Genomic DNA, 27,877 nt, shown 5'->3' with positions numbered 1-27,877 from the left:
ATCTACTGTGTACATCAGCTTTTCTCCTACTGCTCTATATCTATGCTTCAAGACTTTAAGCAAGTTCTGATTTTGATGAGCTTCACACTAGCCCCACAGAACTAGTCTTTTAAGTTTCTTCAGTTTCCTTTATGCTCTTTTTTAATGTTTATTTTCATGTTTTTCCAAGAGAATAGATGAATATGTGCTCTTAATTTTTTCTCTTTCCAGTGCTGAAGCATCACAAGAAATGATATCTAAGGAGACACCGAAAGAGTTCAAAGAGAAAGATATGTAAGGGCACACATTGTTTCATAGTGAAACTTCAGCAAATCAACCATTACCATTATAAGATTTTTCTGTTTATATAAAGTAAGAAAATGTGATGTTCAGATTCAAAAATTCAGAAATTCAAAAACAGGAAGCCATGCAAATTGCAGAGATAATATTTCATTATGGTAAGCAGGGTGGGTAGGTACAAAAAATCAAACATCTACAGTAGACCTTAGCTTACTTCTAAGTATCTTTATATTCATGAGTAATTAAATTAACGAAAGAGAATGTCAGTGGGTGTTGTGCATAGAAGTGAAAGTATCACTGTTCCTGCTGAACATATTAAATTGAAGATTCAAACAAAATAACTTTAAATCATTAGTTTCCAGTTAAATATCTTTCACAGCAAACAAATATAGATCCCAAATAATGTGATGAAGGTTTTTAACCTATTATTTTGGTAGGACAGGAACACTTGGCAGAATGGACTTCTGGACTTTGATTTTAAATTGAAAAGCGAACTTTTTAAAAAAAAAAAAGAGTGAAAGTCACATATAAACTTCTGAGACAATGGTCCACAGCTGAAATTTCCCTTCTGATCAACAAAGCTTATTAAAGCACAGTCTTAAGGGGAAACTTCAGAGTATAGCTGGTGGGGATGTTGGGTTCCTCAGTTTGGCAACAGTCCTGCAAGCACTTAAGTCCTCAAGAAGACACCCAGGTCTCTTTAGAGTATATGTATGTAAGTTTCACTTCGTCCAAGTAATTACTTGGAGAACAACTAAAGCTGCAAGAACCAAAAGTGCCAAATTAGTCTGTGTTCCACTGAAGTCTCTTTTGTTCGTTAAGTCTTGAGATCCTTTCCTGAGCTGTGGAGACAGTTTTGTTAGCATTCTCTTGTAGAGGGGTAACCTACTACTGAGCACCTTGTAGATTAGAATTATTGCAGGGAAGAGGTTTTGAAAAGAAACTCAAGGTCGGTAGCTAAGTTATCCTTTCTCTTTCTAAGCTTTTCTGGATCTCTGGACTGGGTATTCTGTAGCCTTTTGAGAACTCCTCGTGCAGCTGTCATAAGGAGTCTCTCACTTCCCTCTAGAAAACCAAACAAGATTAAACAATTCTAAACAACATTCTAGAACCTGAAAGTACAGTAGTATGATGTAGTAACACAAAATGTGTAAGGAGGTAATAGTTAAAAATAGATCTTCTAACCATCTGACTCTCTTTCACTATCAATCCTCTAGATCATTGACAGATATTCAGGATTTGTCCAGTATTTCATGTGAGCGAGAGAACTCTTGTAAGGATATAACTTGTAAAACACCCAGAGTGAGTCATGCACCAACTAGTGTCAGCACTCCACTCAGCCCAGGTAACTGTAGAGAGGAGAGGATCAGAGAATTACTCAACCCTTTGGGGCTAGGAGTCAAGATTTCCACTACATTTTGATTATTGAGCTTAAATATTATTTTAAAAAATAACATGTTGCTTTACCTTGCTCCATATTCCTTAACTCAGTATTTCTATCGGTTGAGTAGTCAAAGATTCATGAATGGGTGTCCTCTTTGTCATTGATGAACTGGAGATCCCAGTCACAATCAGCAATAATACCACTGAATATCTGTTTAGGGAGCAACTATTGTGGGCAAAGATTTTTCAAAGTTTGGTGTGCAACAACATATGTGAATTAACCATGCAATTACATGCCTGATTTCTTTAAAAATCTGACTCTGTGTATATTAAAATGCAACAGCAGCTTAGTTACAACAAAATAAAAAGAAAAGTCCACATGCTAGCTTTTCTCTTGCCTTTTTTTCACAGGGAAAAAAGTGTCATCAGCCATCAAGAAATGCAGAGACTGCCATGAAATTCCCCTGGATACCTCTTGTTGGGCTACTCAGGAGACTTCCCTAACAGTGTCTAGTAGCTTCATTACAGCTTGTGAAAAGGGAAAGAACTCAGAAACCCCCTTCCTTTCTTCAGAAGCCTACTTCTCTGGATTGACTGTAAGTGTAGGAAATTGTACTTCCTTTATGTCAGCTGAATTCCTAAACTCTTTCCCCCTCTCATATATTTTCAAAATGCCTTAATATAACTGCAAGAAGTGATACTTATATGGAGTCATATAGTTTTGTAAAGATTCTGGGTTAAATCCTAGCTCTGTTGGAGTCAATGACAAAACTTATTGACTTCACGTGGCTCAGGATGTCTCCCTCTATTTTTAATAAGAATGTTAACATGCTTTGTGTGTATAAATTGTGTATGATAATATCTTCAAACATTTTGTGAACCCAAGATAGGCTTGGTATGCTATGAAGGACATGATAAAATTGAGAAAGTAATTTGTTTCATCTGTCTTATTTTTTGGTATTTTATTGGTAGGCACTCCTCAGTGCAACTCACCCATCAACGTTTCACACAGCTCAGTATATAGAAATGCAAAGAGGAAAGTAAAATCCTACACTGAATCTGAGCTCTCCTAGAAGTTAGCTGTTATATTGCTTGATCTGGAGTGCACTGAGCAGTTAGTTTGATCAAGAATGAAACGGAATTCTTGGTACTAAGATCAGTCCCTTCCTGCTCTCAATCCAAAAGACTTGTGTGTATGTAGAAGATGGTATCTCAGAAGATATCAGTACTGTAGAGTTTGCAGCTGATTTATAAACCCCTTGATCTTTGTCTTGGTGAGGGTGAGAATTACATCTGCTCAGAAAGAGGTGGGAGTTTTCAGATTTGTAAATTTCAAGTTACACTTAGGAAGGTTGTCTTAAAATGGGGCTGGGGAGGGATGTGCAGGCAAAGAAGAATGGTTTCTTAAGAAACAAGTTACAAATTGAAGCAGCCTGGGCATAAGGGTTGTTTGGATGTTCACAGCATTCAGAAAACCATTATATTAAGGGGTTTAATTTGTCCTTTTACTACATGCATAGGATTGGCGTTATATTATCAGTTCTGTTGTGTCAAAAAACCCTCACTGTATAGAGACACCATATTTCCAAGGAAACCTTAGCGTTTTCCACTGATCTTTTTGGAGCTGAAAATATTCTGGTGCCAGAACATTAGTTTGACTGCTATTCAAGAGGATTATATATAAACAGTTGCCTTAATGCCTTTCTTATTGTTATTCATTGGGGAGGTTGCCATTTAAAGATTAAATTACGGTTTGTTCATCCAGAACACTGGCAGCCACATTAACTGTCCTCAGGTCAGCGCTGCAGCTTTAGATTTGCAGGGCTGATCGCTGGAGTTCATTAAATACATTAACAGCACAATTCTGCCTTGATTTGCACTGCAGAGAAATTTACATTGCTGTCACTTACCCTCCTGAAAAATCCCTCTGGAATTAAGTTTCGGTACTAACACCCTATTTCCATTTTGAAAAAAATGGTCTTGTCTGTGGTTACACACTTTCCTCCTTGTGTATATTACTGGGACATTTTTGTATCTAGTCACTACTAGCTGTTATAATTATGGATTTGCATGCACACACACACACACTCACACTCTCTCTCTCTGAGAATCCTTTAGTCTAGACTAATGGGCTCAACTCATCTCAGGGTATGACAAAACTGGCCTCCTGACAGAGTCCTGTCCAGTTGTCTGTGGCTGGAAGGATGTTGATCATGGTACTATGAAGGGTTAAAACAGATAAAAATGGGATAATCTGATAGTATCATTAAGGACTGGTAGAATGCTAAGGAGACCCATTACAATGTTTGTCTGAAGGGTGGCTGCTGCATTTGCTCCTTGTCTTCCTGTTTGTATTCTGTGCTGCACACTGAGCGCATGATCTGCCTCTGAGGTTATGGGCCAGCGTGAAGAATAGAACAGATGAACTTTATGCTAGTTGATTATTGCCTCCTCTCATCTTGGGTTTATCAGAGGAGAAGAACACAGAAAAACAGTTTATACTCCTATGCTTCATTTATACATGGTCTTTTACAGAGTGGTTTGTCAGCACTCTGTGCTTCTTCACTTTTGAGAAAGGCCAGGAAAGAATCTCGTAACCCATTTCTTGCCACTCAGCAGAGCGACTTACGGAAAGGTACAGCAGGTTATTAAAGAAATCTCACAGCTGCATTATTGTAAGGAATATGTTTCCTACCTGGCCTTAACCAGATCTCGACTTTTGCAGGGGCAGAGAACAGTGGGCAGTTTTTCACTTGCAAATGATTGTATTAGGTAACTCAGATCCCAGATTTCCTGTTTGCACCTGCAGATTAAGAATTTGGACACCTACAGAGATAGACCTAAATTGTAGGTGCAAATATTGTTGGCTCCAAATTGCATCCACAAAATTGAGGCCTGTAACTGCAAGTCTAGCTTTATGTCTAGCTTTAAATTAGCTCAGGGAAGGTTTGTTAGATGTTGTCATAATCAGAGCTTGTATTATAGTTATTCATCACTATTAGTTGATTAGACATTTTTTTTTCCAGCTGATTCGAGCCCAGCTTTCTCCCAGGCATCAGACCACTTTATTAATGAGCTGCCTCCACCAGCCCAGGAGCTACTTGATGAAATTGGTAAGCAGCGTTAAAACCAAAATGTTTTGGGGCTTGTCAATTACATTTTATATCCAGGGTTGTCCTCCTATGGATGATCAGGATTTCCCAGCATGATGCACTAATACAAAATGCATAGGTGACCATATGGGAGATCTCAACCCAGCTGTTGCCAGAAGATGAGTAACAAATTAGATGTCAACAACTTAAATAATTGGCACCAAGCTTCATAATGAATTGGGCCTTAAGGCTCCTGACCTGGCAGATTCACAAACATCACAGAACAGTTGTGACCAGTAATCCTGATGAGGATGACAGTCAAGTTGCTGAGTGTTGCTATAATTTAACATTGAAATAAGTTCCACATCTGAAGTAAGGCTGAAATCTTCAAAGATTCCTAAGGGATTTGGATGCCTATTCTCTATTAAAACTAATGGGAGCTGGGCATCCAAATCCCTCAGGCATTATTGAAGAGCTCATCCTAAATTATTTCAGTTTCTTCCCCTATTTTCATATACCTCCAGACAGAAAATACAGTACAAAATTTTCCATTGTTTCGCCCAACTATTCCCTTGGTTGTACAAAATTACTTCCTTTATCTCCCCCACCTCACTCCCACACTTCTGACATTCAGATAATTGAGAATTATAATTGAATGTTTTTGTATTCCCAAACAGTGGTTGGCTATATATATATACACACACACACACACACCTTGTCTATTTGTTACCTCATATCCTAAAGCAGGGAAATGGGAGGTTGGCACAGAGAAGGTACCTTGTGATCTTATGCCAAATTGTAAGATTAAATTATGGGTCAGTTTCAGATTACATATTGTTTAGCTTGCACGTAAATAGAAAAAGTAACACACTGCCCCAAATAACATGGAATTAATTTTGAAACAATGTTTGAAGCAGTAAAGAAACAAGTGCTACTTTTTTTCAACAGAAAATTTAAAGCAGCAAGATGCCCCCTATCAGGACTTTGAGGAGAAAGGATCCCATACCCACAACATCCCAATGAATGGTTAGTTGCCGATAGTAGACAGCAATGAGTTTGAGATTGCAATTACAAATAATTTTTGTGTTGATGTAGAGCAGTTCTCGTTCTAAAATAAATGACTCAAATAATGACTACTGATATGTTTAGTTGTTGTGCTAAACTTTTATTTGCTGGCTTTTTTGGATCTGTGGTTGCCATCCTGACACAGAGATTTGGAAGAACTTGAAAATATTTCACCCTTTCCAGACAGGGCTCTGAGCATCATCTTTCTAAATCAGAACCCTTCAAATCAGTAGCAGAGGTTCTTTCCCATTATTGCAATCTGTCTGTCTGCAGAGCTCTCCCTGAAGTCTGTGAGAGTCTTGTGTGGAGAGAGGCTGCAGGGTTGTGCTCTTTGAGTGTAACTTTACTTGTATCATGACACTACAGTTTTCATCTGTAACCCAGAAAGGAGGGATAATGAACAGCTGGCTCAGGTTTTGCAGCAAAAGAGAGATCAAGTTGTCAATCCAAGAGCAAATCAGTAAAGAGTGCTCTGTGCTTTCTCCAAGGGTGCATCCTAATGCTGTGGCAGTTTATTTTGTATTTAGATTACCCTTTCACATTTCTTATAACTCTCTGATCTCATACTTCAAGAAAATTGCAGCTGTTTGGCCATAATTACAGAGCACGCAGAGCTCCAATATCATGTGGTCTGCGTTCAGTTTTAAGAGACCGAAGGACACAATACTGAATTTCCCATGCCATTGAAACCCAGAATGATAATAGATGGGAGTCATGTTTCAGATGCACAGCTCAAGTCACCAGGTGAATAAAAAAACCTAAAATTTAATGACTGGGCTCTGCATTTGTTATTAGGAAGGCAGAAGGAAAAGGGAGAAAGCAGGTGAAAGCAAGTCAGAAACATGAGTTACTCTGTATAGATGCTAAAAAGGTACTCAAGGATGATACTGGCACTTGTTTGTGTTGCCCTACAAGTTGTGTGATATCTTTACCCATTTAAAATAGTTACCTGGAGTAAAGAAGTCACTGTGAGTGTTCATACACAGGGGTATCTTGTTCTTAGATGGTGAGGAATGCAGCATTCTGTCTTGCTTGCTGGTCAGTCAGCAGGGGTTTTTGTATTTGCATAAAGTATAGCTATTACAGATTTCATTCTAGTGACAGCCTGCTGCTTCCTGCTTATCATAGCTTAGCAGAAGGTGGCTGTGAATTAATTCATATGCTACAGGGAACAAAATTTACTAAGATAAGTCTAGGGAGAAATAAATATTGTTGGATTCTGCTAAATAGGGCAACAAAGCCAACATCTACAGGTTCCTTTTGATTTTCTGCCATATCTAGAAGGGCAAGGGGGAAAGATTAAAGATTTATTTCCTCATGCATTTTCCATTTGAGCATGCAGCAATATGTTCGCTCCTGTGAATATAGAAAGGTGGTAGATTTCACCACTTATCTGGGTCTTGCTACTGGCCATTTCTAAAAATAGATCCACAATGGACTTATTTAATTGAAAATCAGATGATTTGGGGCAGGATGCTAAAGAAATCGACAAATGAAAGTTTCTGAAGCATAGTAGGATGTACAAATGCATTTTAATTTCTTTAACCTCTTCACTTGTATCTTTGACATTAAAAGTCACTCTGTTTATGCAAATAGTTCTCACTCAAATTAATCCAGAAGATAAAGAGGAGGAAGAAGAAATTGGGAATAAGGGAGAGATAGATCACAGCTTATCGACTAAAGAGATATTGAATCTAGCAGAAGAAACAGAAAGGTACTAAAAGAAAAGAGTAAGGAGGCTGTTTCCAAAGCACTTTAGATCTCGGGAGGCAAAGTATTAGAGTTCAATATGTTACGTAAGAATGGCCATGCTGGGTCAGACTAATGGTCCATCTAGCCCATATCCCATCTCTGACAAGTGGGCAGTGCCAGATGCTTCAGAGGGAATGAACAGAAAAGGGTAGTTTTGAGTGATACTCTCCTTCAATGCTGTCATCCAATCCCATCTTCTGGCAATCTGAGGTTCAGAGATACCTGGATCATGGGGTTGCGTCAATCTTCTGTTGCTTGCCCTCGTGTTATATTTAAACGGAACTGTTTTACATTTGACTATTGCTCACTTCCGCCTATCTGTATATTGCCAACTTCTTTCCTATCCCCTTTATGAGGGTATAGAGATCCCCCTTTAATAAATTAATCCCTAATGGATGTCTCTGCCCAAATTTTGTGCTCCTCCGCACCTGTTGGCTTTCCCCCAGCCCTTAGTTTAAAAAATCTCTACAGCCTTTTACATTTTACATGCCAGCAATCTGGTCCGTTTTGGTTTAGGTGGAACCCATCCTTTGTGTGTAGGCACCTCCTTTCCCAAAAGTTTCCTCAGTTCCTAATAAACCTAAAACCCTCCTCCCTACACTATTGTTTCATCCATGCATTGAGACCCTGCAGTTCTGCCTGTCTCTCTGGCCCTGTGTCTGGAACTAGAAGCATTTCAGAGAATGCTACTATGTTATAGCAGATTCTGTGCAGGTAGCAAGTTGTCCCCCTCCATTATCCTGAACATTACTTCTGACCACTGTTTACTCCTGGAGTACACACCTGATTTAAATAATTCCTGCTCCACGTAGGATTACACCATTGTAATGTTTGATAACAATCATTCAGGACTTGATTCTCATTTAAATTAAGGGCCCTTTACACTGGGCCTTAAGGGGGATATAAATGCTTAACATCCGAAACCCTGCAACTTTGTGCTGGTGGATAAAAACCTGCAAGTGAAACTGACTATAAATGATGATAAAGCTGCTAGGCCTATTTCCCCAGATATGAGAAACAAGAAGTAAATAACATGAATGGTGAAAAATAAATTAGATATTTAAAACTGAAAGAACATTTACTTTAGTAATCTTGGGTAATTCCGATAAAGAAATTGTTTGTTCAAAACATAAAGTATTTAACTTGACAGTCTCCTTTTTAATCTGTCATTCAATAGGGCTCATTCTACTCTTGATGATCTCTTAGAAAAAATTCTCCAACCAATTCCGGAGGATGATGAAGTCCAAGGAGAACCTCGGGAATGCCTTGTCAGGTTAGGAGATGATGGATATTTCATTCATAAGTATACTGTACTTTTATTTTGTGCATGAGCCTATGCTGGGCCCTCTAGAAAGCAGATTGTCATTCTGGTGGCAGCAATGCCTTAAAGAACTTAGCAGGAGACATCAGGATTTGGGACTCTCACTACTAGACCTAGAGAGAAGGGACTGTGTTGTTAAGGAAGTCTCCGGTAGGTGGAAAGTAAAAGTTGCCAGTAGCTGTGAAACAGCATGGATAATCTTTCTAAAAGCTGGAGGTGACCTGCCACATTACTAGAGTTTGAAAAAGTAGAAAAGAATAATATATATAAAAAGAGAAGAGCCATCAAGGTTCTTTAGATTAAGGGATCTTATAAACAGAATGTTCTGATGAGGGCAATCATTTGTCAGTACAACTTGGGAAATAATTCTGAAAATGGCAAATGTCATAGAAACATAATTTAAAAAAGACTTTGTGTGTGCCTCAAATAATCTTTTCCCCCTTCTTAGCACCAACGACCAAAGCCTAGCACATGCTGTGATAGTTGTGAGCAGTTCTCAGAAGATTCTGCCCCCTCCTTACCAACTGTCAAGTGTAATAGTCACTCCTACAATACAACTCCATTTTGGAGTCAAAGGCATGCACACAGTCCCATGTGGATGCATATTAATTTGTTTGGCATCAAAATTTCTCTGCTCACGCAGCCCAAATATCCTGATGGAAAGGAAGGAAATTGATGGGGGTGCAAGTATGGTTGCTTCAGATATGTACAGTCATGTTAGATAGAGGGCCTGATCCAAAGCCCATGGGCTTTGGATTGCTCCCCATATAATATCTAAGGTTTCAGGCATCTGCTGAGAGAAACCAAAGTGAAATACTATATGGTGTCTACCTGCTGCTACCTGCTGCTGTAGTATGCATCTGACTTAAGTGATAATTCCTGATCCTCATCAGAGGGGATGGAGGATCACTGGAGTCTGATTGTAAATGTAATGCACAGCTGCAAACTGATCTCCTGGCTCAACACAGCAGAGGACAAGAGCAAAAAGGAGATGCTTAGTTGTTTCAGGGACTTATATATTAATGGTCTTTATTCAACTTTTCTCAAATAAAATATAAAATTGTGACTTGACACACAAATCTCTGTCATTGAAGGGCAACAAACCTTAAAGATCAAGAAGCTGATGAAATGAAGAGTGGAATAGAGGAAGGTGGCACCAAGGCAGAAAGCAGAGAGACTGAAAGCTGTGCAGGGAATACTGAAGGTCTTTCTTAATCTGTAAAGCTAAAATATACTGTGCTTGGCAATGACTTGTTTATTATCCTGGCAGCCATGAGTTTATTAGTAATAAATATCTTGCACTGAACAAGGCTGTTAGCTATTGTTCTCTTACTGATTCCTTTGCCCTTTGGAGCACACTGATACCAGTTCTGCCCCAAGCTTTTAGAACAGAGGAAGCTGCTTTGGAGTAAAATTCTATTTTATTATTAAGCTTTGATTTTTACCAGTGTTGATCAAAGGTGTTAGCCTGACAGCCCATTGCTCTCTTGAGTTAAAGAACTGCTTACATGTGGGTAGTGAGAGTGCAGCTTCCCACACTGAGCTATCAACATGCTTTGCAGGAACTGTGATCACATAGTGTCCATATCCCATTTAATCTGCTAAGGCACATTAGGGCCTTCACATTATAAAAGCTTTCAGTTACTATTGGTGTGGGTTGGGGTTGAACACGTGACTTCCACACTAACACTACCACGTCCTGGAGGGTTTGGCTACACTGCAATAAAACACCTCTGGCTGGCCTAGGAGAGCTGACTCGGGCTCACGGGGCTATAAAATTGTGCCCTAGACGCTTGGGCTGGAGCCCTGGCTCTGAGACCCCAACATCTACACTGCCATTTTTAGTCCCACAGTCTGAGTCAGCTGACCCATACTCTGAGACACAGTACCAATATACCCTAAGCCATCAGTCCCCTAGCCTGCTCCTTCCCCTTTCGCCTCTACTAGTTAGAGGGTGAGGAGGACATACTTTCTTCATCAGGAGGAGTCAGATCAAAGGCTTCCTTTGCTTTATATGCCTCTTAAAGGCGTAGTGGCCTTCCATTGAGTGGTGCTTGTGGCACCTTGCTGCTGGTGACTGGCTTGTACCATCCACACTGTCTTATGTAGGCTTTTTAGATTAGGAAGAAACAGCTACCTTTTACCATGTGCTGACAGCATGGCAGCTGAGACACTGTAGCTGTTGGTGTTACCCTCCCCCAGTAACCACAGGCCTGCCAGTCGGGCAATATGGGAAGAATGAATTAGGTTCTAAAATTCAAGAGCTAAATTTGAAAATAAAACCCCCAAACAATTGGGGTTTTACTCCAGTGGAGCTTCCCCTAGTCAAACAGTGTGACTAATAATACTCCTTAGCCAATCAAAGTTCCTGGATTTGAGTTTGGTTGTTGAGAACCAACCACATAATCATTAGGCCAACTGATCCCCAGCCAGGATACAAGGAACTGCATACATGAGAGAAGTGGGTGGGGATGGTAGTGACAGAAGAGCATCCCTGTACTCTGGCTGTTTTAGGCAATTGCATTTGAGTATAATCCTCCATAAGTCTAGATCTAGTTAAGAAAGATTCCCTGGAATTTTACAGCTAGTGAGTAATGTCAGATTAGACAGTAACACTTTCCTGTTGTTTTCATTACCTGTTAAGAGAACTTCATTTAAAATGGGGGAAGTTGGTAGGTTTGCATTTGTTATTGTATAAACAAACATGGTAGAATCCTAGGGTCTCGCTGCAAAAACAGGCTAATGCAGTTTTAAGGTTATTGTCCTTGACTTTCAGAAGTGACTTGTGATTCTGAGTGCTTAGCATGAGACAACTTAAAGGAGCCTGATGTTTAGAGAGTGGATGCTGAGCTTTCAAGTTGGGGACCCAAAAATTGGAGTTCCCCAAATAACTAGTCAGTTTTGAAAATGTTGGCAATATATGTAAACACACAAATCTGGAAATGAAAGGGTTAAATTTTAACTTTACATGTGTGTTAACAGTCTAAAACAATTTCAGTGGGACTACTCCTGCAGGAGTTAGGGTGGCAGAATCAGCCCCTGACTTATTCAGTGCTGCCAGGAATGTTTCCCCCAACAAATGGTTCTGCAGAGAAGGTACAGTACAAGCACAGTAACAGATAGCTGCTGGTTTCTGAATACAACTGCAGCTTAATGGACCCATTGAAGGGATTCGTAGCAGCAATGTCTGCAGCTTTTTTACATGCTGACAAAAAACCCCAAAGCTAATACTAATACTAATGAAGTGTTGTGGTGGTAGGATGGGTGTGTTATTGCTTCTGGACTGGTTTACTTCCTTTCTAGCTACAAATCCTGAGGATCCAAAACCCAGCTTATGGCAGCGGCTGCCTTGGCCTTCTCCATTCAGGTAAACCTCTCTCCGATATTTGTATGTGTGCAAGTCAGTGGTTCTGGTGAGACCACAAATATGTGCTCCACTCTACTTTAGCTAAGACAGTTGAAAGACAAAGAAGTTTCTCAACCTGACGTTTGGCCTAGGGAGCAAAATAAATGGGATCAAAACCTAGCACAGTTTGGAGGTTTATGTTAAATTCTGTCCTAAGGCCGAGAATCTCAACAGTATTTAGGTGCCTAACTCATTGATTTCAACTCCCATTGGGAGCTAGGTGCCTAAATACCTCTGAGGATCTGGGCCTGAGGTAGTGCCTATGCAAACCAAATTGGCACTCAGGTTGAAGTGAGAGAACTTGTGCATTCTCCTTTTACTGCATGTGCCAGGTGTACCTGTTGTTCCAGCACTCTGGAGCCACAGATAGTGCCTTAGAATCTCATTCCCATCATTGCTTCTGAACTGCATGTGCAAGAAAAACATATTTTTTGTTCAATCTCATTTTTTTATTTCAGGGTAATTGTCCTGGATCAGAGCAGTGCACCTAAGTGATCGAAGTAGATAGCATATAAACCTTCAATAAGTTGTTTGACATCTTCCTCTTATACGGTACCTATTTCAGTGATGTGCAATGCTGTTCACCAAATAAGCAGTCTTATAGTTCTCAGACTTCCTTTAATTGTAACAATCGATACAAAGAGACTGAATGGTTTGCTCTCCAAGTACATCTGGTATATTAAGTTTTGGTTCATTTTTATTTAGCAATCGCTTATAAATGAGAGGCAGCATTCTGAATTATGCTGTAAAATGGAATTGTTTTCCAAATATAACTGTGCCTGTTAAGCCTTCTACAGCTTTGTATTCTCCCTCGCATGCACACTCGCTTTCATAAGTGAAAGCATTTCTTGCTTTGTTGCATTATGCAGTTTTCGTTATTGACAAAAATGAGTCTCTTTAAATTGCTGCTGCTGCTCTTGCTCTCAGTAGCTTTTCTGTGCCAGGGAGTGGAACGTGATGTCACAGCCCACGTGTGCTTTGTGCTTCGTTGGCTCATTAGATGTGACAAGGTAATTTCTTGTTTTCTCATTTTGCGGAATTCTTGTGGTATAAATTGAACTGACTGAAATGATTTAGAGAATTTATCTTCATGCAAAAGTGAATGACTGAGTCAGTACTCTGAAGGCAGCAATAACATACATTGCTAGTTTCAGGCAGCGATGTGTGAATAACTGGTTGATAGTATCAAGACCTCTCTTATTTAATCAAACCATGCCTCTAATGGACCTGATCCAACGCCCAGCCAAAAAAAGAGTCCCATCGATTTAATTGGACTTCCAACCAGGTCCTAAATGAGCACAAGTACTTTAGAATTGAATATCTGTTCTACAACACCACTCTGGTGCAGTAACCTTGTGAAGTTTAGAGCTGCTGCTGGTCACTTCAGTGTAAATATTGTGCCACTTTGTGTTAGGTTTTTAGCTGCACATGCTGTTATTGTGCACTTCATGAGTTTCTTCCCTGATTATGGTGAGATACTATATGTGCCTGTAGCCATTACATGGGTTTACTTATCTGAATGTTAACAATACTAATAAAAGTCTTCTGAGTTTAGCATGCTGCAGTGTGGTATTTCTTGCTACCATTTACTGCCTTACATACATGTATGTCTGTTTTAGACCATACATTTGGCTAACTTTTCAGTTCTGAGCTATTTCTGAAAATAATAATTAATACCTACCTTTTATATAGCGCTTTTCGTTAGTAGATTTCAAAGCCTTCAAAATCTTTTTTAATGACTTTCTCTGCACAATCCCCCTGGGAGGCAGGGCAGAGATGTTATCCCATTGTACAGGTGGGGAACCAAGGGGCAGAGAGGTGAAGTCACTTGGCTAGCATCACACAGGAAGTCGATGGTGAAGCAGGAAATTGCACCTATGTCTCCCAAATCCTAGTGCCATACCCACCAGATAATCCTTACCCAGACTTTGTCAGATTTTGTTGGTGTTCTTTTGGTGAGCTCTTTTCAGGAAAACCTCGATGCCAACTCTGCCCACATATCTACACCAGCAACACCATCACAGGACCTAACCAGATCAGCTACAACATCACCGGCTCATTCACCTGCACGTCCACCAATGTTATATATGCCATCATATGCCAGCAATGCCCCTCTGCTATGTTGTGACGAACTGGGCCTGTTCTTACTGTGGTGTGTGAATGCTGACAGGGGAGTGTGGCTAGGATAGTCTGCATTGGGGGATAGGAGTCTGCCCGAAGGCGAATACCTGAGCGTGTAACATGAGAACCCAGGAAGGGGTTGGAGGCCAGGTGATACCTTGGCCCGGGAAACTGAACAAAGGCGGTGGGAGGGGTCGCTGAAGGCAGAGTGCTGGAAGCGGGCTGGAGAGATGGCTGGGAGGCAGAGATGGCTCTGACCCCCCAAAGGGGGGTGGGCTGGAATGCCCTGGGACCCCAAGCTGGACCTAACTGAGGGGGGCCCCGTTGTCTGTGCCTGCAAGACCTGTCTTGGACTGTATTCCTGTCATCCAAATAAACCTTCTGCTTTACTGGCTGGCTGAGAGTCATGGTAAATCGCAGGAAGCCGGGGGTGCAGGGCCCTGAGTCCCCCAATACTCCGTAACATATGTACATTGGCCAAACTGGACAGTCACTATGCAAGAGGATAAATGGACACAAGTCAGATATCAGGAATGGCAATATACAAAAACCTGTAGGAGAACACTTCAACCTCCCTGGCCACACAATAGCAGATGTAAAGGTAGCCATCTTACAGCAAAAAAACTCCAGGACCAGACTCCAAAGAGAAACTGCTGAGCTCCAGTTCATTTGCAAATTTGACACCATCAGATCAGGATTAAACAAAGACTGTGGATGGCTATCCAACTACAGAAGCAGTTTTTCCTCCCTTGGTGTTCACACCTCAACTGCTAGCAGAGCACCTCACCCTCCCTGATTGAACTAACCTCGTTATCTCCATACTGATTTATACCTGCGTCTGGAGATTTCCATTACTTGCATCTGAAGAAGTGAGGTTCTTACCCACGAAAGCTTATGCTCCCTATACTTCTGTTAGTCTCAAAGGTGCCACAGGACCCTCTATTGCTTTTTACAGATTCAGACTAACACGGCTACCCCTCTGATACTTTCAGGAAATGAAGTCCTTGATCCAAGCTGATACCATGAGGTTTTCTTCTCATTCATAGTAAATGATACTGATAGAACAGCTAGCAACAGTGAGGTCATGGTTTCCAAATCTGCATCCTGAAGTTGTAGTTTTGTTGTAGGCACAATTCCATGTTTCACTCAGTGGTGCTCAGTGCACTGCATGTGTGGTGGAGATTTCACTTGATCTCTTGTGCATTACATAATTATTTTTTCATAAAAGTTTTCTGTGGTAGGATTTTCTGCAGATGGGCTCATTTTATTAACTTTTTTACAAACACTCCAGTTTTCTGTGTCTAAATTCTGTGCCCTGACTTGGGTTATGTGCTGCTGGTGCAAGACTTGGTATGTGTCTACACAGAACTGTGGAAGGCATCATAATATGTAATAATCTGCCACCGGATCACAAATGGACAATAGTGACAAATGGACACAAGGGCTCCCACCCTAGATGCAGTGTGAAATCCTGTCGTTGGTGGGCTGTACCCACTCCTGACAGATACCAGTGGGTATTTGTCTCTCTTACTCGTTGACAGCACATGTATAAATTGACATGCAAATAAAATCTCATTGAATTGAAATTCTGAAAGGCACAAAAAAAAAGGGGGGGGGGGGATCATGAACCAGAATTGGCTACTAGATCTGTATGCAGCAGGAATCCAGTGGTTCCAAATACCCTGGAGCCAGCAGTTTATGTCCATTACCCCACTCCAATACCAAGCAGTAGCCTTGCTGGACTGGCTGTATATACCCCTAGGTCCCAGAGTACTGTATTGAAGCTGAGAATTCTATCCCACCAGTTGATGTTTGACTGCATTTTTCCATCTTCCCAGCTTTTTTATTCAGGCTTCATTCCCTTTCTGAAGAGAGTAGGGTCATAAACTAAAGACATAAACATTATCTTATCTGACATAGTATTGCAAATTCAGGATAATCTTACCTTTGAAGGGCAAGTATTATAGCTTCTAGTTTCTATTTCAGTGTACTAAAAATGTGTGAAGTATTGAATTTCCTTATTTTCCCTGTTTTCACCTGATGAAAGCAAATAATATCTGGTGACGTAGCTATTTGGGAATGGGTCTGCATATGACCATCATCTGTTTGCTTCTTCTCTGATTGAGAGACTAAAGAGAAATGCAGTCTCATTGCTTCTATAGATCCCCTGGCTACTGACCAACAGGAGCTTTATCGGCAAATTCAGAAGGAATTAGGCCAAAATCTGCTCTCAGTTATGTGACTGCCACTCCCTGTTTGGCCCACTGCCTACTCAGCTATTGGTCACAGTATTAAAAAAGCAAGAGGGGAATCTAGGGAGAGGGAAGGATTGGTTAACCCACAACTCTTTAACCATGTAAGATGCACTGGCAGTCTTTAAGATATGTTTTGATATATTCTTAAAAGAGATGCTCTAGCGCAAACTGAAATTATGGGCTTGATGCAAAAATTACTGACTGAGCTCTATGGCCTGTGTTATGTAGCAGACTAGGTCATCATAATGGTGCTGCTGGCCTTAAAAATCTATGAAAACAGGTACCTGGCAACTTGGCAAAGACATGCTGGTGAATAGACACATAGTGGCTGAGTGCTTACTGACTTACCTGTAGGATGGTACTGACATATAGTTTGAGTGAGTCAGGGAGAGTAGTGGGAGCTCAGCATTTCTGAATATCAACCCGTAGACATGAAACCATTTCCTGAATGGGTTAGAATCAGGCAGATGTTCTGGGCGGTACCCCCCTCTTTGATACTCAGCTAACAACCTTTTCATGGAGTTACCCAGGAAGGGATGCCGAGCTCATGCTCAGAGATGGACTGTAGAACTGTGCAGTAGCTACAGCTGGACTCTGGGACAAGATGCAGCAATCCAGTAAGGCAACAGCATCTCAGCAGAAAGGTAAATAAACAAGAGAGAAATGTTACCATTGTCTGTACATCTGTGTGAGCAGTTTAAGAGAAAGCATTGATGAGCTGGAATGCCTGTGGTGGGGACAGGAGCTTGACAGTAACTGAACTTTCTCAAACACAGTAGAATGAGATTTGTTCAAGCATGTGGGGGGAGTAGGCTGTTCCATTGATTCACCCAAACTCTTGCTGCTGCTGGGGGTGGGACGCGGTGGCCCAAGACTGCCCCAGCCGTACCAGCTGCTGCAGAAGTCACGGAGGTGCTGGAAAGTCACAGAATCCATGACTTCCGTGATCTCTGTGACAGACTCGCAGCCTTATTTATTATTTGATGTACCATAATGTCTAGGAGCCCTAGTCATGAACCAGGACCCCTTTGTGCTAGGGGCTGTACAAAATAGAACTAAAAGACAGTCCTTGCTCCAAAGAGTTTATGGTTTTAAGTTCATATTAACTGCTCAGTGACCCACTCAAACGAGCCATGTTTATAGAGAGCAGCTTATACTATCCTCTCTGAGGATAATATCAGAACAGTGGGTTGATCTTAAATCACCATGTAGGTTGCAATATCTAGACAACAGCATGTCTGAGGCTATGTCTATACTTAAACCACTACAGCAGCACAGCTGCAGTGCTTCAGTGTAGACATTCACTCCAGCAATGGGAGGAGTTCTTCCATCACAGTAGTTAATCCACCTCCGCAAGAGGCAGTAGCTAGGTCAGTGGAAGAATTCTTCTGTCAGCATAGCACCTTCTTCTACACCATGGGTTAGGTCAGTTTAACTACATCATCCATGGGTGTGGATTTTTCAGTGTAGACCAACCCTAAGTTACTTTTAGTTCCAGCCTTTCACCTTACTTGCGGTGCTGTTCAGAAGTTTACTTAATTATTAAAACAGCGGGTCTCGTTTAACTTTGCAACTTTTGCCAATTTCATTCTCAATTTATTGCTAATTGAGAGATTTCACATGTAATTAATTTGGTTGATTAAAGTTCAACAGCTGTAAACAAAAATTGGTAACGCATCAGATGGGAGAAAAATAAGTGACTGGTGGCATTTCAGAATGTTAGAGCTGCATAGAATTACAGCTGAATTGCACAATAATTAATTGATTCAAGATAACTCCTGTTACATGATTATGTCCCACATGGTCTTGTCAATGTAACTTGCTCTCTCTCTCTCGTCACTTAATATCAAGCAGTAGGGGTTCAGGTGCACACATAAACTGACTCTAATGGGAAATGCTGGCTCCTTTTGTGTCTCAACTGCCACCTAAAGCAAAATGATGATATTCTTATTTATGATTTGTATTACACTAGCATCTACGGCCGGGCTCCTATGGAGATTGAGCACATAGTAAGAGACAGTGTTTGCCCCAAAGCATTTACAGTCTAAATAATTGTTTGGCTTAAGACAGTTTAATAGGAATACATTTGTCTATAAAGCATTTAAAAATACTGCAGGCTTTCCTCTCCCAACAGCAGTGCAATATTCTATAGCAATGGTCCAGAACTTGATAGCAGGGGGTTAAAAGGGTACAGGGCATTAGTGTACAATCCTGTGGTTATTCTGATTAGAGAGACATTTTGTATTATAATGGCCTCTTTTAACATGCAAAAAAGTGTTTTCTCCTGAAAATGTCAGGTTTCTAAACCATTCTTCTTTGTTCCTTTGACCCGAGGGGTTTTTTAGGTTTACAATATCCCTCACTTTTTGCTTCCAGAGAGGGCACTTATAAAGTAGCCCCAGTGATGAGTAACTTCCTTGTTCGCTTCTGAAAGTCCATAGTACCTCACAGGCCCCATTTAGTGATCTGACCCATTTGTTTTCCAGTGCTGCATATATGAATGACATTATACAGATGGAGGCCTGGTGTGCTGGAGGTGTACATCTAAATCATCACAATTATGATGGCCAAACCTCTCCGTGTGGTAAGAGCTTGCTCACAAGAACATGCTCTTCTAATGCAGTGTGGTTTATGGAGTTCCACAGCATGGTCCCCCATTGCCTTTTTCTTCAATGCCTAGGTGCAATCTGCAGATAACCTACTGGTCTGGGCATGCTGTGCTCTGTCATGATCCAAGCAGCCAGGCAGATGGAGTACTGCTTGTGTGGACCTGTCCTGTTCTCTGTCATGGCTGCAGCTTCATCTCATAGATGAGGGTAGCTTCATCTCAAACAAGCTGCACCCCTCAGGCTTCTTGCAAATGGCCAATGTGGCCCATGGCTGGATGAAGTTTGGGTGCCTGTAATTCATATAAACATCAATGGGAATGACCTGGGTCTGTGAATGGGAGAATAGGCCCCTTTATAAGATGGTACAAATGGTGGTGGTGTGTACTGTTTGTTTGGTAGGAAGCTGCGGTTTAGGGTTATTGCTGATAAGTAGGCTACTGTTAGGTTTTTGTCTGATGCTTTAGTTTTGGACTCATCTTTATCCTTTACCCAGTGCTGTCAATTTTCTCTCTCACAGGCTGCATGTTCCAGCTTGCCAGAGATGGTCAATGTCCTGTCAGAGAATGGTGCAAACCCAAGGTAAGTTACTGCAAGCCTGGCTCAACTGTTGGGATTTCACAATTTGCGGTTTTCTATTGGTGGGGGAGAAGTCTGTTTTAACCAATGCTATGATTGTCTGCTAGATCTTAGTTAAAAATCTGGCAATATGGTACGATCAGCAGCTTTAATCAGTCTTTCTAGGAGCTGCATATTTGCCTGGCTCTGCCCTCTTCAGCATCCTTGGGATTGTTCGCAGCTTCTGGAAAATAATTCCAGGATTCCTTTTTGAGAAGAGCCTTTGTTTTCATGGCGCACTCTGAACAGCATTAGTATTATGTATGCCAGGACTGACAAAGAGCTCTTTGGTCATCTAGACCAAGTCCAGCCCCTGTGGAGAGAAGGATTTGCCTTTACACTATCCCTCCAAGCATTCTAATTTCCTTCTGAGTGCTTCACTTCAATACCTAAATAATACCTCAGGACCTCTGAGGATCTGGAACCCATGTTTTAATGCACTGTGATGGATCTTCAAAAGAAGGATGGAGGATGTAATCTTTGTGAAAAATCCCCCTGACTAAAGTCCATTTCCTAGAGGAGATATGGTTTAAATTAGCACATTCTGATCAGCATTTATCTCAATGTTTTTCAGATTCTGGAATCAGTTTGAGAACATATAAAATATTTGCCAGCACTAAACTGGGTTCACAAGCCATCGCCCAATTAGATTAACATAAGAAAGATGAACTATAATGAGACAGATCTCAGATGGTGTAAATTGGCATAGCTCCGTCCAGGTCAAGAGTTTCAGTAAGACTTTTGGTGTAACTCAAAGTGTCCTTTGATTTCAGGGAAGTTATGATAAATTACACCATCTGAGGACCTGGCCCAGTGTTTCATTCAGGAGTTATTTGGATTGAATTTGACATACCTGCGTAGGTAAATGTGGGCATATGGATGTGTGTGTATATAGATATATATATTTGTGTGTGTGTGTGTGTGTGCACACCCATAATATCACAAATACATATCCAGTATATGCATGGAGTAACATCATCTTTTGTTTTGTTGCAAGGGTTAGCTAGCATGGCCATAATATTGTAGAAGGTCTCCAATTAAGCAAAAGGCTTGTGATAACCAGAGTCCCCAAAATGAAGCAAAGCAAGAAAAAGCAAATGATCTAATGGTGGCATCAAAGAGGGTATGCACCCAACTGCCCCTTGCACTTGTTGCCTCATTGCTCTTTGTTCCTTACCTGTATTCACTAAGGAGAAGGGAAACCCAGCTTTGGGTGCAGTTGGCATTCATTTTAATACGTCACTGCAATAGAAATAATTTTTCCTTCTAAAGCTTTTAAAGAGGTAAAAAAAATCAAATTTCATAATAATCTGTGCACCTCCAGAAAGGCGTAGCAATTGCCATTCTAGCTGCTTATTATCAGCAGATTTGGAATTACTAATAATGGGGTAGGAGCCATTTAATTGTGTGAATACCTATAAACACAGTTACCCTCTGACTCCTTCATTTATGTGTTCTGACATCAAAGGCTGTAGACAGAAGGTCATGGAAGGTCAGTAATCTTCTTGTCAGGAAAAACCATAATGACAAGACATAGAAAGGAAACTCCTTCGAGAGCATGGATAACGTTTTCAAATGTGACTGAGGAGCCTAAAGTGAACTTAGGCACTTTGGGCCAGATTTTCAAAGGTTTTTAGGTGGCTAAAGATGCAGATAGGTGTCTAGGGTATTTGGGAGCTAGGCACCTGGGTGCTTTTGAAAATTCCTACTTGCATTTTAGGTACCTAAATACCTTTAAAAACCAGACCCTAATTCAATGGGACGTAGGATCCTAAGTCACTTAAGCACTTTGGAAAATGTTACACTAGTCCTTGTACTGTTCTTGAGCCACTAGATGTAATGAAGGAGGTCAAGTCATGGTTATTGGTGGAACACTTCAATAGGAGCTTGTTATCGCATCTGTTTAACGTTGTTGAATTTCTCCCTATTCATGTTGTGCATCTTTTGCTTTCTGTTATCGTCTCAGCCTTTATGGCCCCAGTAGCTTTATTGTGTTTTTTGCTATGTGCCACAGAATCTTTTACAGGCTTTGTTTAACCTTTATTGCAAAATCAATGACTCTAAGGCCTTTCCTGATTGTCTCAGCTATAAATAAAATACAAATCTGCTGGGCTTCAGACCCCTTGTTTTTGCCATATTGATCTTGTCCTTTGTCTCAGTAAGTGTGGCCTTTTTCGTGTGAAATAAAACTCCGGTTGTGGTCACTGGAGGTTACACCCTGCTGTCTGTTGGGGCCCTTTGCTAATTGCTGATTTGCTAATTGCCCATCCATGACAAGGAGACAGTGGTGTTTTAATGTCTGGATGTTCATTAGCTCGATCTACTTGAACACACCTGTTAAATTTTCATTGGTTCACAGCCTGTCTTGAAGTTACACAAAAGGATCAACCAACACAAATCCTCCTGTGTCTATACAGTAATGTGTATTGAAAATGTGCAGGGAGCTCTCCTGTTCTGCTCTTTGCAGTGAAATATATATTTAAGCAAAATGAAGCCTATGCTTTTCCTAATGGGATTACTACTGGAGAAGTGCTCTTTTGGGCTTTAATGCTGGTAGTTTAATTATTCCTTAGCCTAGTAAAAGGTCCCCCATTATCATGCTTTAGCACTTCCCCCAGGGGATAAGGAACTAGGAATGGGGGCTATTCCCATTGGGAATATGAACTGTTCTCTCTGATGTTTACTCTCTAATATGGTTGCTTTCCTGCCATTGAAGGGAATGTGTTTTCCCTTTTATCTAAGTTTGCAGTGACAGGGCAGGATACAGTGAATATTGTTGGGAGCTATAAGAAGAAATCTTTTATTACTTTCTGGTGTATATTTGGGCTGTTAGAAAATAGCCAGCCTCTTTGCTCCTCTTTGTGTTTGTGCCAAATGAAACTGAGACGAATGTGCGGAGCCGGCAGCTGCCATTCGTCCATGCAGGAAGTGAAGCATCTGCACTGTTTACGATGGGGTCACCTTATTTCCGCATCCCTCCAAGGCTGATGAGATGCCTTTGGGGGCACCAAGCATAGCAGGAGAGGTTTCCTGCATCCCTGACGGGTTGCGATTGCAGCACATCATTTTCAGCAGGCAGTCCCGGAACTAATTGGGAAAAGCACATGTGTTACAGGAAAATTCACTAGATAAGAGAAGAAGGCAGGCTGCTAAACACACCTCTCCTGGGTCCCTTTATGCCAAACTACTAAACTGGGTTTTGCTTTACCCAGATGCTGTAACCTGTGAGTTGGTGGTGCTCCTGTGAGATGCAGCCTGGATGCTTTTGGCACACAAACGGAAGAAATGCTGTTTTGGCTTAGACCAATGGCCCATTTAGCCCAATATTCTGTGTCCGACAGTGGCCAGTACCAGAGCTTCAGGGGGAATGTACAGAACAGGGCAATGCTGCAGAGATCCACCCCTGTCTTCCCCCCTGGCTTCAGGCTGTCAGGGTTGCCCTGAGCATGGGGTTGTGTGTCCCTGTCCATCCTGGCTAATGGCCATTGATGGATCTATCCTCCATGAATTTATCTAGTTCTTTCTTGAACCCAGCTGTATTTTTGGCCATCACAACATCCTATGGCAGTGCGTCCCACAGGTTAATTGTGCATTGTATGAAAAAATACTTCCTCTTGTTTGTATTGAATTTAATTTCATCAGGTGACACCTGTTTTTTTAATTGTGGGAAAGGGTAAATAATAGTTCTCTATTCACTTTTTCCACACCATTCATGATTTTATAATATGCATTACATTGTAGGTAGTAAACCTCCAAGGCAGGGGCTATGTGGCCAATACTGGGCCCAGCGTGGAATGCAAATTATAATGTTGCGGTCAGACTGGTTAGTGCTTTACCCTGCTCTTTGCACGCACTGGCAATTGATTGATAAACATCTGTCTGTTTGTTGTGCAAGCTCAATCAGGCAATTAATGATCCAAAATTAGGTCAGTTGTCCCTACAAAATTGTAGGTATGCAAAAGGATCTCTGGTTAAGGCCAGGTTGAAAATCAAGCTCCATCTCAATTTTATACCTTAGCCTTGCCTGTTGTAAAGCTGCAATCAGTGGGATCTGGCATTTGACAGGAACCTCAATAGGATAGATATGCTATGCTATATTAGAATACCCCATTACTGCTATTACACTTCATTCCTGTAAGCCCCTAGCTCAGTGAAGGCTTGTTTTCAATTGCTCTCTGATAATCTTCATGCTCTCACCTGTTTGTTCATGAAGATGTAGATAATTGGGTTGTAAACTGTGGCTGTTTTGGAGAAGTATGAAGGCAGTGATGCTAGAGTTGGTTGGATGGGGATGTCTTTGTTTGTGGCAATCACCATGGCAAAGGTGGAATAGGGCAGCCAGCAGATGAGAAAGGCCATCACCATAGCAATCACCATTCGTGTCACCTCCCTCTCAGCTCGCTGAGTCGTCTCAGATTCTTTTTGTTGTGCCGCAACCTACAGGCAGTTAAGGGAAACAGCCTGCTATTTAATATGTCACTGCCTCATTCTATAGAAAATACCAATGTCCTATAAAATGGCCTAGGCTGAGGGAAAATTTGTGGGACAAATGGGCATGGCACACTTCTTAGCCACATTATCTTCCCTTCCTGTTCAGTTGCCTGTTTGTAATGGTGAGATCAACCTATGTTGGCATCATCCAAACAGCCATGAAAAATTACACTGAAAACCTGTGCCTGTAATGGTGTCAGCAGTGCATGTGACTGTTCAGACTGAAATGTCTTTGTACTTACAGCTCGTAGTGTCACCAGCAGATTTGTATAGGAGAAGAGGATCAGACTGAGAGGAATAATGAAACAGGTAATGAATAAAGTCAGGATGTAGCTGTTGTTGTTGCTGCCTCCGGTGTACCAGTTGGGACCACAGGAGGTTCTCAGACCTAGACCAATGAGATTTTAAACAATGCTAGGACAATCCTGAAGTATGATCAGGGACTTCAGTGGGAAAGGCACAAAGAACAAATACCACCTGCTGTTCTTGCTGAATTCTGCCTGTTTTCCTAAAGCAGCTCTCCAAATTCTAACCAAATCACAAACAACACAGGCATCAGCCATGGTGATTTCTAGCTGGCAGCACCTCATTATTAATTTACAAACAAACCACAAGGAGTCATAATAATAAAACTAAAGTAAACTTCTAAATAAACAAGATTTTAATACGCTTGTTCTGCGCTTTAGCCATTTTGCTGAGCTACTCTGTGTGCAGTGACTGTAGTCAGTGACAGCGCTCTGCTGCTCCTCTGTCCATCAGAAGTTGTGTTAAGGCATATGCATAATAAGAAAATAGATGTTCGGCAGTTTATTGTAATAAGCAGCTAACTTTTAAAGAGTGACATGTGAGAAGAAATCCTGTAATTAATGAGAAAACAAGGAGTGTTAGCACTTGGAGAACAAAGACAGCCACACAGTCAAATACAATGGTAAAATCATTGTGGTCTCTCCTCAAATATGTCATACTTAAAAAAAAAAATTTCCACCAATGACTGAAGAAAAAACTGTGCCCATCAGCCATTGCTGAAGCTACAGACTTGACGAATGTGACGCCCATACCTTCCGGCACATAGCTGCTCCAGCCTAACATTGGTGGGGTTGTCCAGAGAAGTGACCAAATCCAGGTGAATGCACAGCCCATCACTGCATGTTTGTGGTGAAATCGGAAATCTCCCATGGGTTTGCAGATGACGATATACCTTTCGAAGGCCAGGATCGCCAAGGACCAAAGCCCCACAATGCCTGAGAGAGATCACTAAATGGTTAGTATGTGTGGAATATGATTTCAAATTGCTGTGCTATTACATAATCTAGCAGCTTTCTGTGCTTAACTGCAAGCTCTGAAGTGCCGGGTTTTCCTGAGCTATACTACTTTGTCCATGTAAGGACAGTGCTGTAGAATGAGCTATATTCCAAGCAGCTGTCTTGCAGGTGCTTGAAATAGAGATGTCAAGCAAGCAGGCAAAACCAGCAGGGAAAAAAGCTTTCACAATAGCATCCTTTTTTGATTAATATAAGAATGGCCAGACTGGGTCAGACCAAAGGTCCATCTAGCCCAGTATCCTGTCTACTGACAGTGCCCAATGCCAGGTGCCCCAGAGGGAATGAACAAAACAGGTAATCATCAAGTGATCCATCCCCTGTTGCCCATTCCCAGCTTCTGGCAAAGAGAGACTAGGGACACCATTCCTGCCCATCTTGGCTAATAGCCATTGAATTTATCCTATATGAATTTATCTAGTTTATCTAGATTATTATTCTTATTTATTTTATGATTGCACCTAGGAGCCCCAGCATTTCTTGTTTATTTAACTCTCTATTAATTAATCTGGGGCTGTCTGAAAGGATACACTGTATTTCCTAGGACATACAGTTTCCATTTTCTAAGGCAGTTTTCATGTTTCTCAATGGAGTTTAGCTAGGATGCCTTAACAGATATCAATACCATGCTTAGGCGTGCGCAGCATATTTCATTAGGGTGTGCACCCAGGGAGTCTCGCCCTGCCCTAGCCCCGCCCCCGTCCTGCCCCCAGCCATTCCTTCCCGCCCCCTGACTGCCCCCCTCACAACCTCCAACCCCCCCCCCGCTCCTTGTCCCCTGACTACCACCTCCTGGGACCCCTGCCCCTAACTGCCCCCCAGGACTCCACCCCCTATCTAAGCCTCCCTGCTCCTTGTCCGCTGACTGCCCCCCTAGCACCCTACCCCCTACCTGTCCCCTGACTGCCCCGACCTTATCCACACCCCTGCCCCCAGACAGGCCCCCGGGACTCCCACGCCTATCCAACCACTCCCCGCCCCCTGACAGGACCCCTAGAACTCCCGACACATACAACGCCCCCCCCCCCGCTCCCTGCTTGCCCCAACCCCTCTCCACACCCCTGCCTCCTGACAGCCCCCCCCAGAACTCCCAACTCATCCAACCCCCCCAACAGCTCCTTGTCCCCTGACCACCCCCTCCAGAGACCCCTGACCCTAATGCCCCCCCCCCCGGACCCTCCTTGCTCCCTGTCCCCTGACTGCCCTGACCCCTATCTATCCCCCACCCCTGACAGACCCCGGACTCCCATGCCCCATCCAACCCTCCCCCGCTCCCTGACTGCCCCCTCCAGAGACCCCCCCAATCCCTAACCACCCCCCTGGGATCCTATCCAATCCACCCTGCTCTCTGTCCCCTGACTGCCCCCACCCCTTATCCAACCAGGGCTGGCTCCAGGTTTTCTGCCGCTCCAAGTGGGGGAAAAAAAAAAGCCGCAGCAGTGCGATTGTGCCGCTCCACTCTTCAGTGGCAATTTGGCGGCAGGTCCTTCGCTCCGAGAGGGACTTGCCGCCGAATTGCCGCTGAAGACCCAGACGTGCCACCCCAATAGCGGCCGGAGTGCCGCCCCTTAGTATCCACACCCCACCTGCCTAAGGCTCTGGGATGGAGTTTGGGTGCTGGGTGCAGGCTCCGGGCTGGGACAGGGGGTCGGTGTGCAGGAGGGGGTGAGGGTGCAGGCTCTGGGCTGGGGGTGGGAGAGTAGGATTGGGTGAGGGGTGCAGGCTCTGGGAGGGAGTTTGAAAGTGGGAGGGGGTGCAGAGGGAGGGGGTGCAGGCTCTGGGAGGGAGTTTGGGGATAGGAGGGGGTGCAAGGGTGAGGGCTGTGGGGCTGAGGATGAGGGGTTCATGATGCAGGAGGGGGCTCAGGGATGGGGCAGAGGATTAGGGTAGATGAGGGCTGGGGCTGGAGTCGAGGGGTTTGGGGTGTTGGAGAGGCTCAGGGCTAGGGCGGAAGGGCAGGGTAAGGGCAGCCTGCCCTGCCATTAGGGAATGGGGGGCACTAGGACCCTGGGGCAGCAGACAGCAGTTGAGCAGGAATGTGCTACACCAGCAACACAAGCAGGCACGGGAGAGGCCCGCGCCGCTTTCTTTCAGGCAGGGATGCTCCGGGGCAGGGAGACCCACGGGGGGGGGGGGGGGGCGGGGGGGGGGGGCCCGGGGGGGGGGGGG

The 27,877-nt window shown here is 42.6% G+C and overlaps 2 protein-coding genes and 1 long non-coding RNA gene across 7 annotated transcripts in view; 2 read left to right on the top strand and 1 right to left on the bottom strand.

The window, feature by feature from the left end:
- The window catches only part of TEX14 (testis expressed 14, intercellular bridge forming factor), a 61,436-nt gene extending 47,054 nt beyond the window's left edge, over positions 1-14,382 (top strand). Inside the window, exons 21-31 of the mRNA XM_034752756.1 lie at positions 211-273; positions 1,497-1,624; positions 2,074-2,264; positions 4,198-4,297; positions 4,689-4,775; positions 5,703-5,780; positions 7,416-7,533; positions 8,749-8,844; positions 9,987-10,096; positions 12,196-12,259; positions 12,757-14,382. Coding sequence (XP_034608647.1) covers positions 211-273; positions 1,497-1,624; positions 2,074-2,264; positions 4,198-4,297; positions 4,689-4,775; positions 5,703-5,780; positions 7,416-7,533; positions 8,749-8,844; positions 9,987-10,096; positions 12,196-12,259; positions 12,757-12,793 — 1,072 coding nt within the window. The 3' untranslated portion in view covers positions 12,794-14,382. The remainder of the gene's footprint in view (positions 1-210; positions 274-1,496; positions 1,625-2,073; positions 2,265-4,197; positions 4,298-4,688; positions 4,776-5,702; positions 5,781-7,415; positions 7,534-8,748; positions 8,845-9,986; positions 10,097-12,195; positions 12,260-12,756) is intronic.
- Positions 14,383-15,289: 907 nt separating this feature from the next.
- The window catches only part of LOC117867644, a 28,587-nt gene continuing 15,999 nt past the window's right edge, over positions 15,290-27,877 (top strand). For 4 of the 5 annotated variants that reach the window (XR_004643458.1, XR_004643457.1, XR_004643454.1 and 1 more), the window contains exons 1-5: positions 15,290-17,318; positions 19,161-19,258; positions 19,801-19,862; positions 24,634-24,698; positions 25,406-25,650. This is a non-coding gene — a long non-coding RNA (uncharacterized LOC117867644). The remainder of the gene's footprint in view (positions 17,319-19,160; positions 19,259-19,800; positions 19,863-24,633; positions 24,699-25,405; positions 25,651-27,877) is intronic. The other variant, XR_004643455.1, reaches the window with a different exon arrangement.
- The window catches only part of LOC117867643 (pinopsin-like), an 8,418-nt gene continuing 2,803 nt past the window's right edge, over positions 22,263-27,877 (bottom strand). Inside the window, exons 2-5 of the mRNA XM_034752846.1 lie at positions 25,448-25,630; positions 24,632-24,777; positions 24,096-24,335; positions 22,263-22,985 (exon numbers count right to left, since the gene is read on the bottom strand). Coding sequence (XP_034608737.1) covers positions 22,845-22,985; positions 24,096-24,335; positions 24,632-24,777; positions 25,448-25,630 — 710 coding nt within the window. The 3' untranslated portion in view covers positions 22,263-22,844. The remainder of the gene's footprint in view (positions 22,986-24,095; positions 24,336-24,631; positions 24,778-25,447; positions 25,631-27,877) is intronic.

Source organism: Trachemys scripta, chromosome 18 (assembly GCF_013100865.1).
Source record: "Trachemys scripta elegans isolate TJP31775 chromosome 18, CAS_Tse_1.0, whole genome shotgun sequence".
NCBI classification, from domain to species: Eukaryota; Metazoa; Chordata; order Testudines; family Emydidae; genus Trachemys; species Trachemys scripta.
The sequence above is the reverse complement of the archived record's forward strand: the minus strand, read 5'-3'. Positions and strand labels throughout refer to the sequence as shown.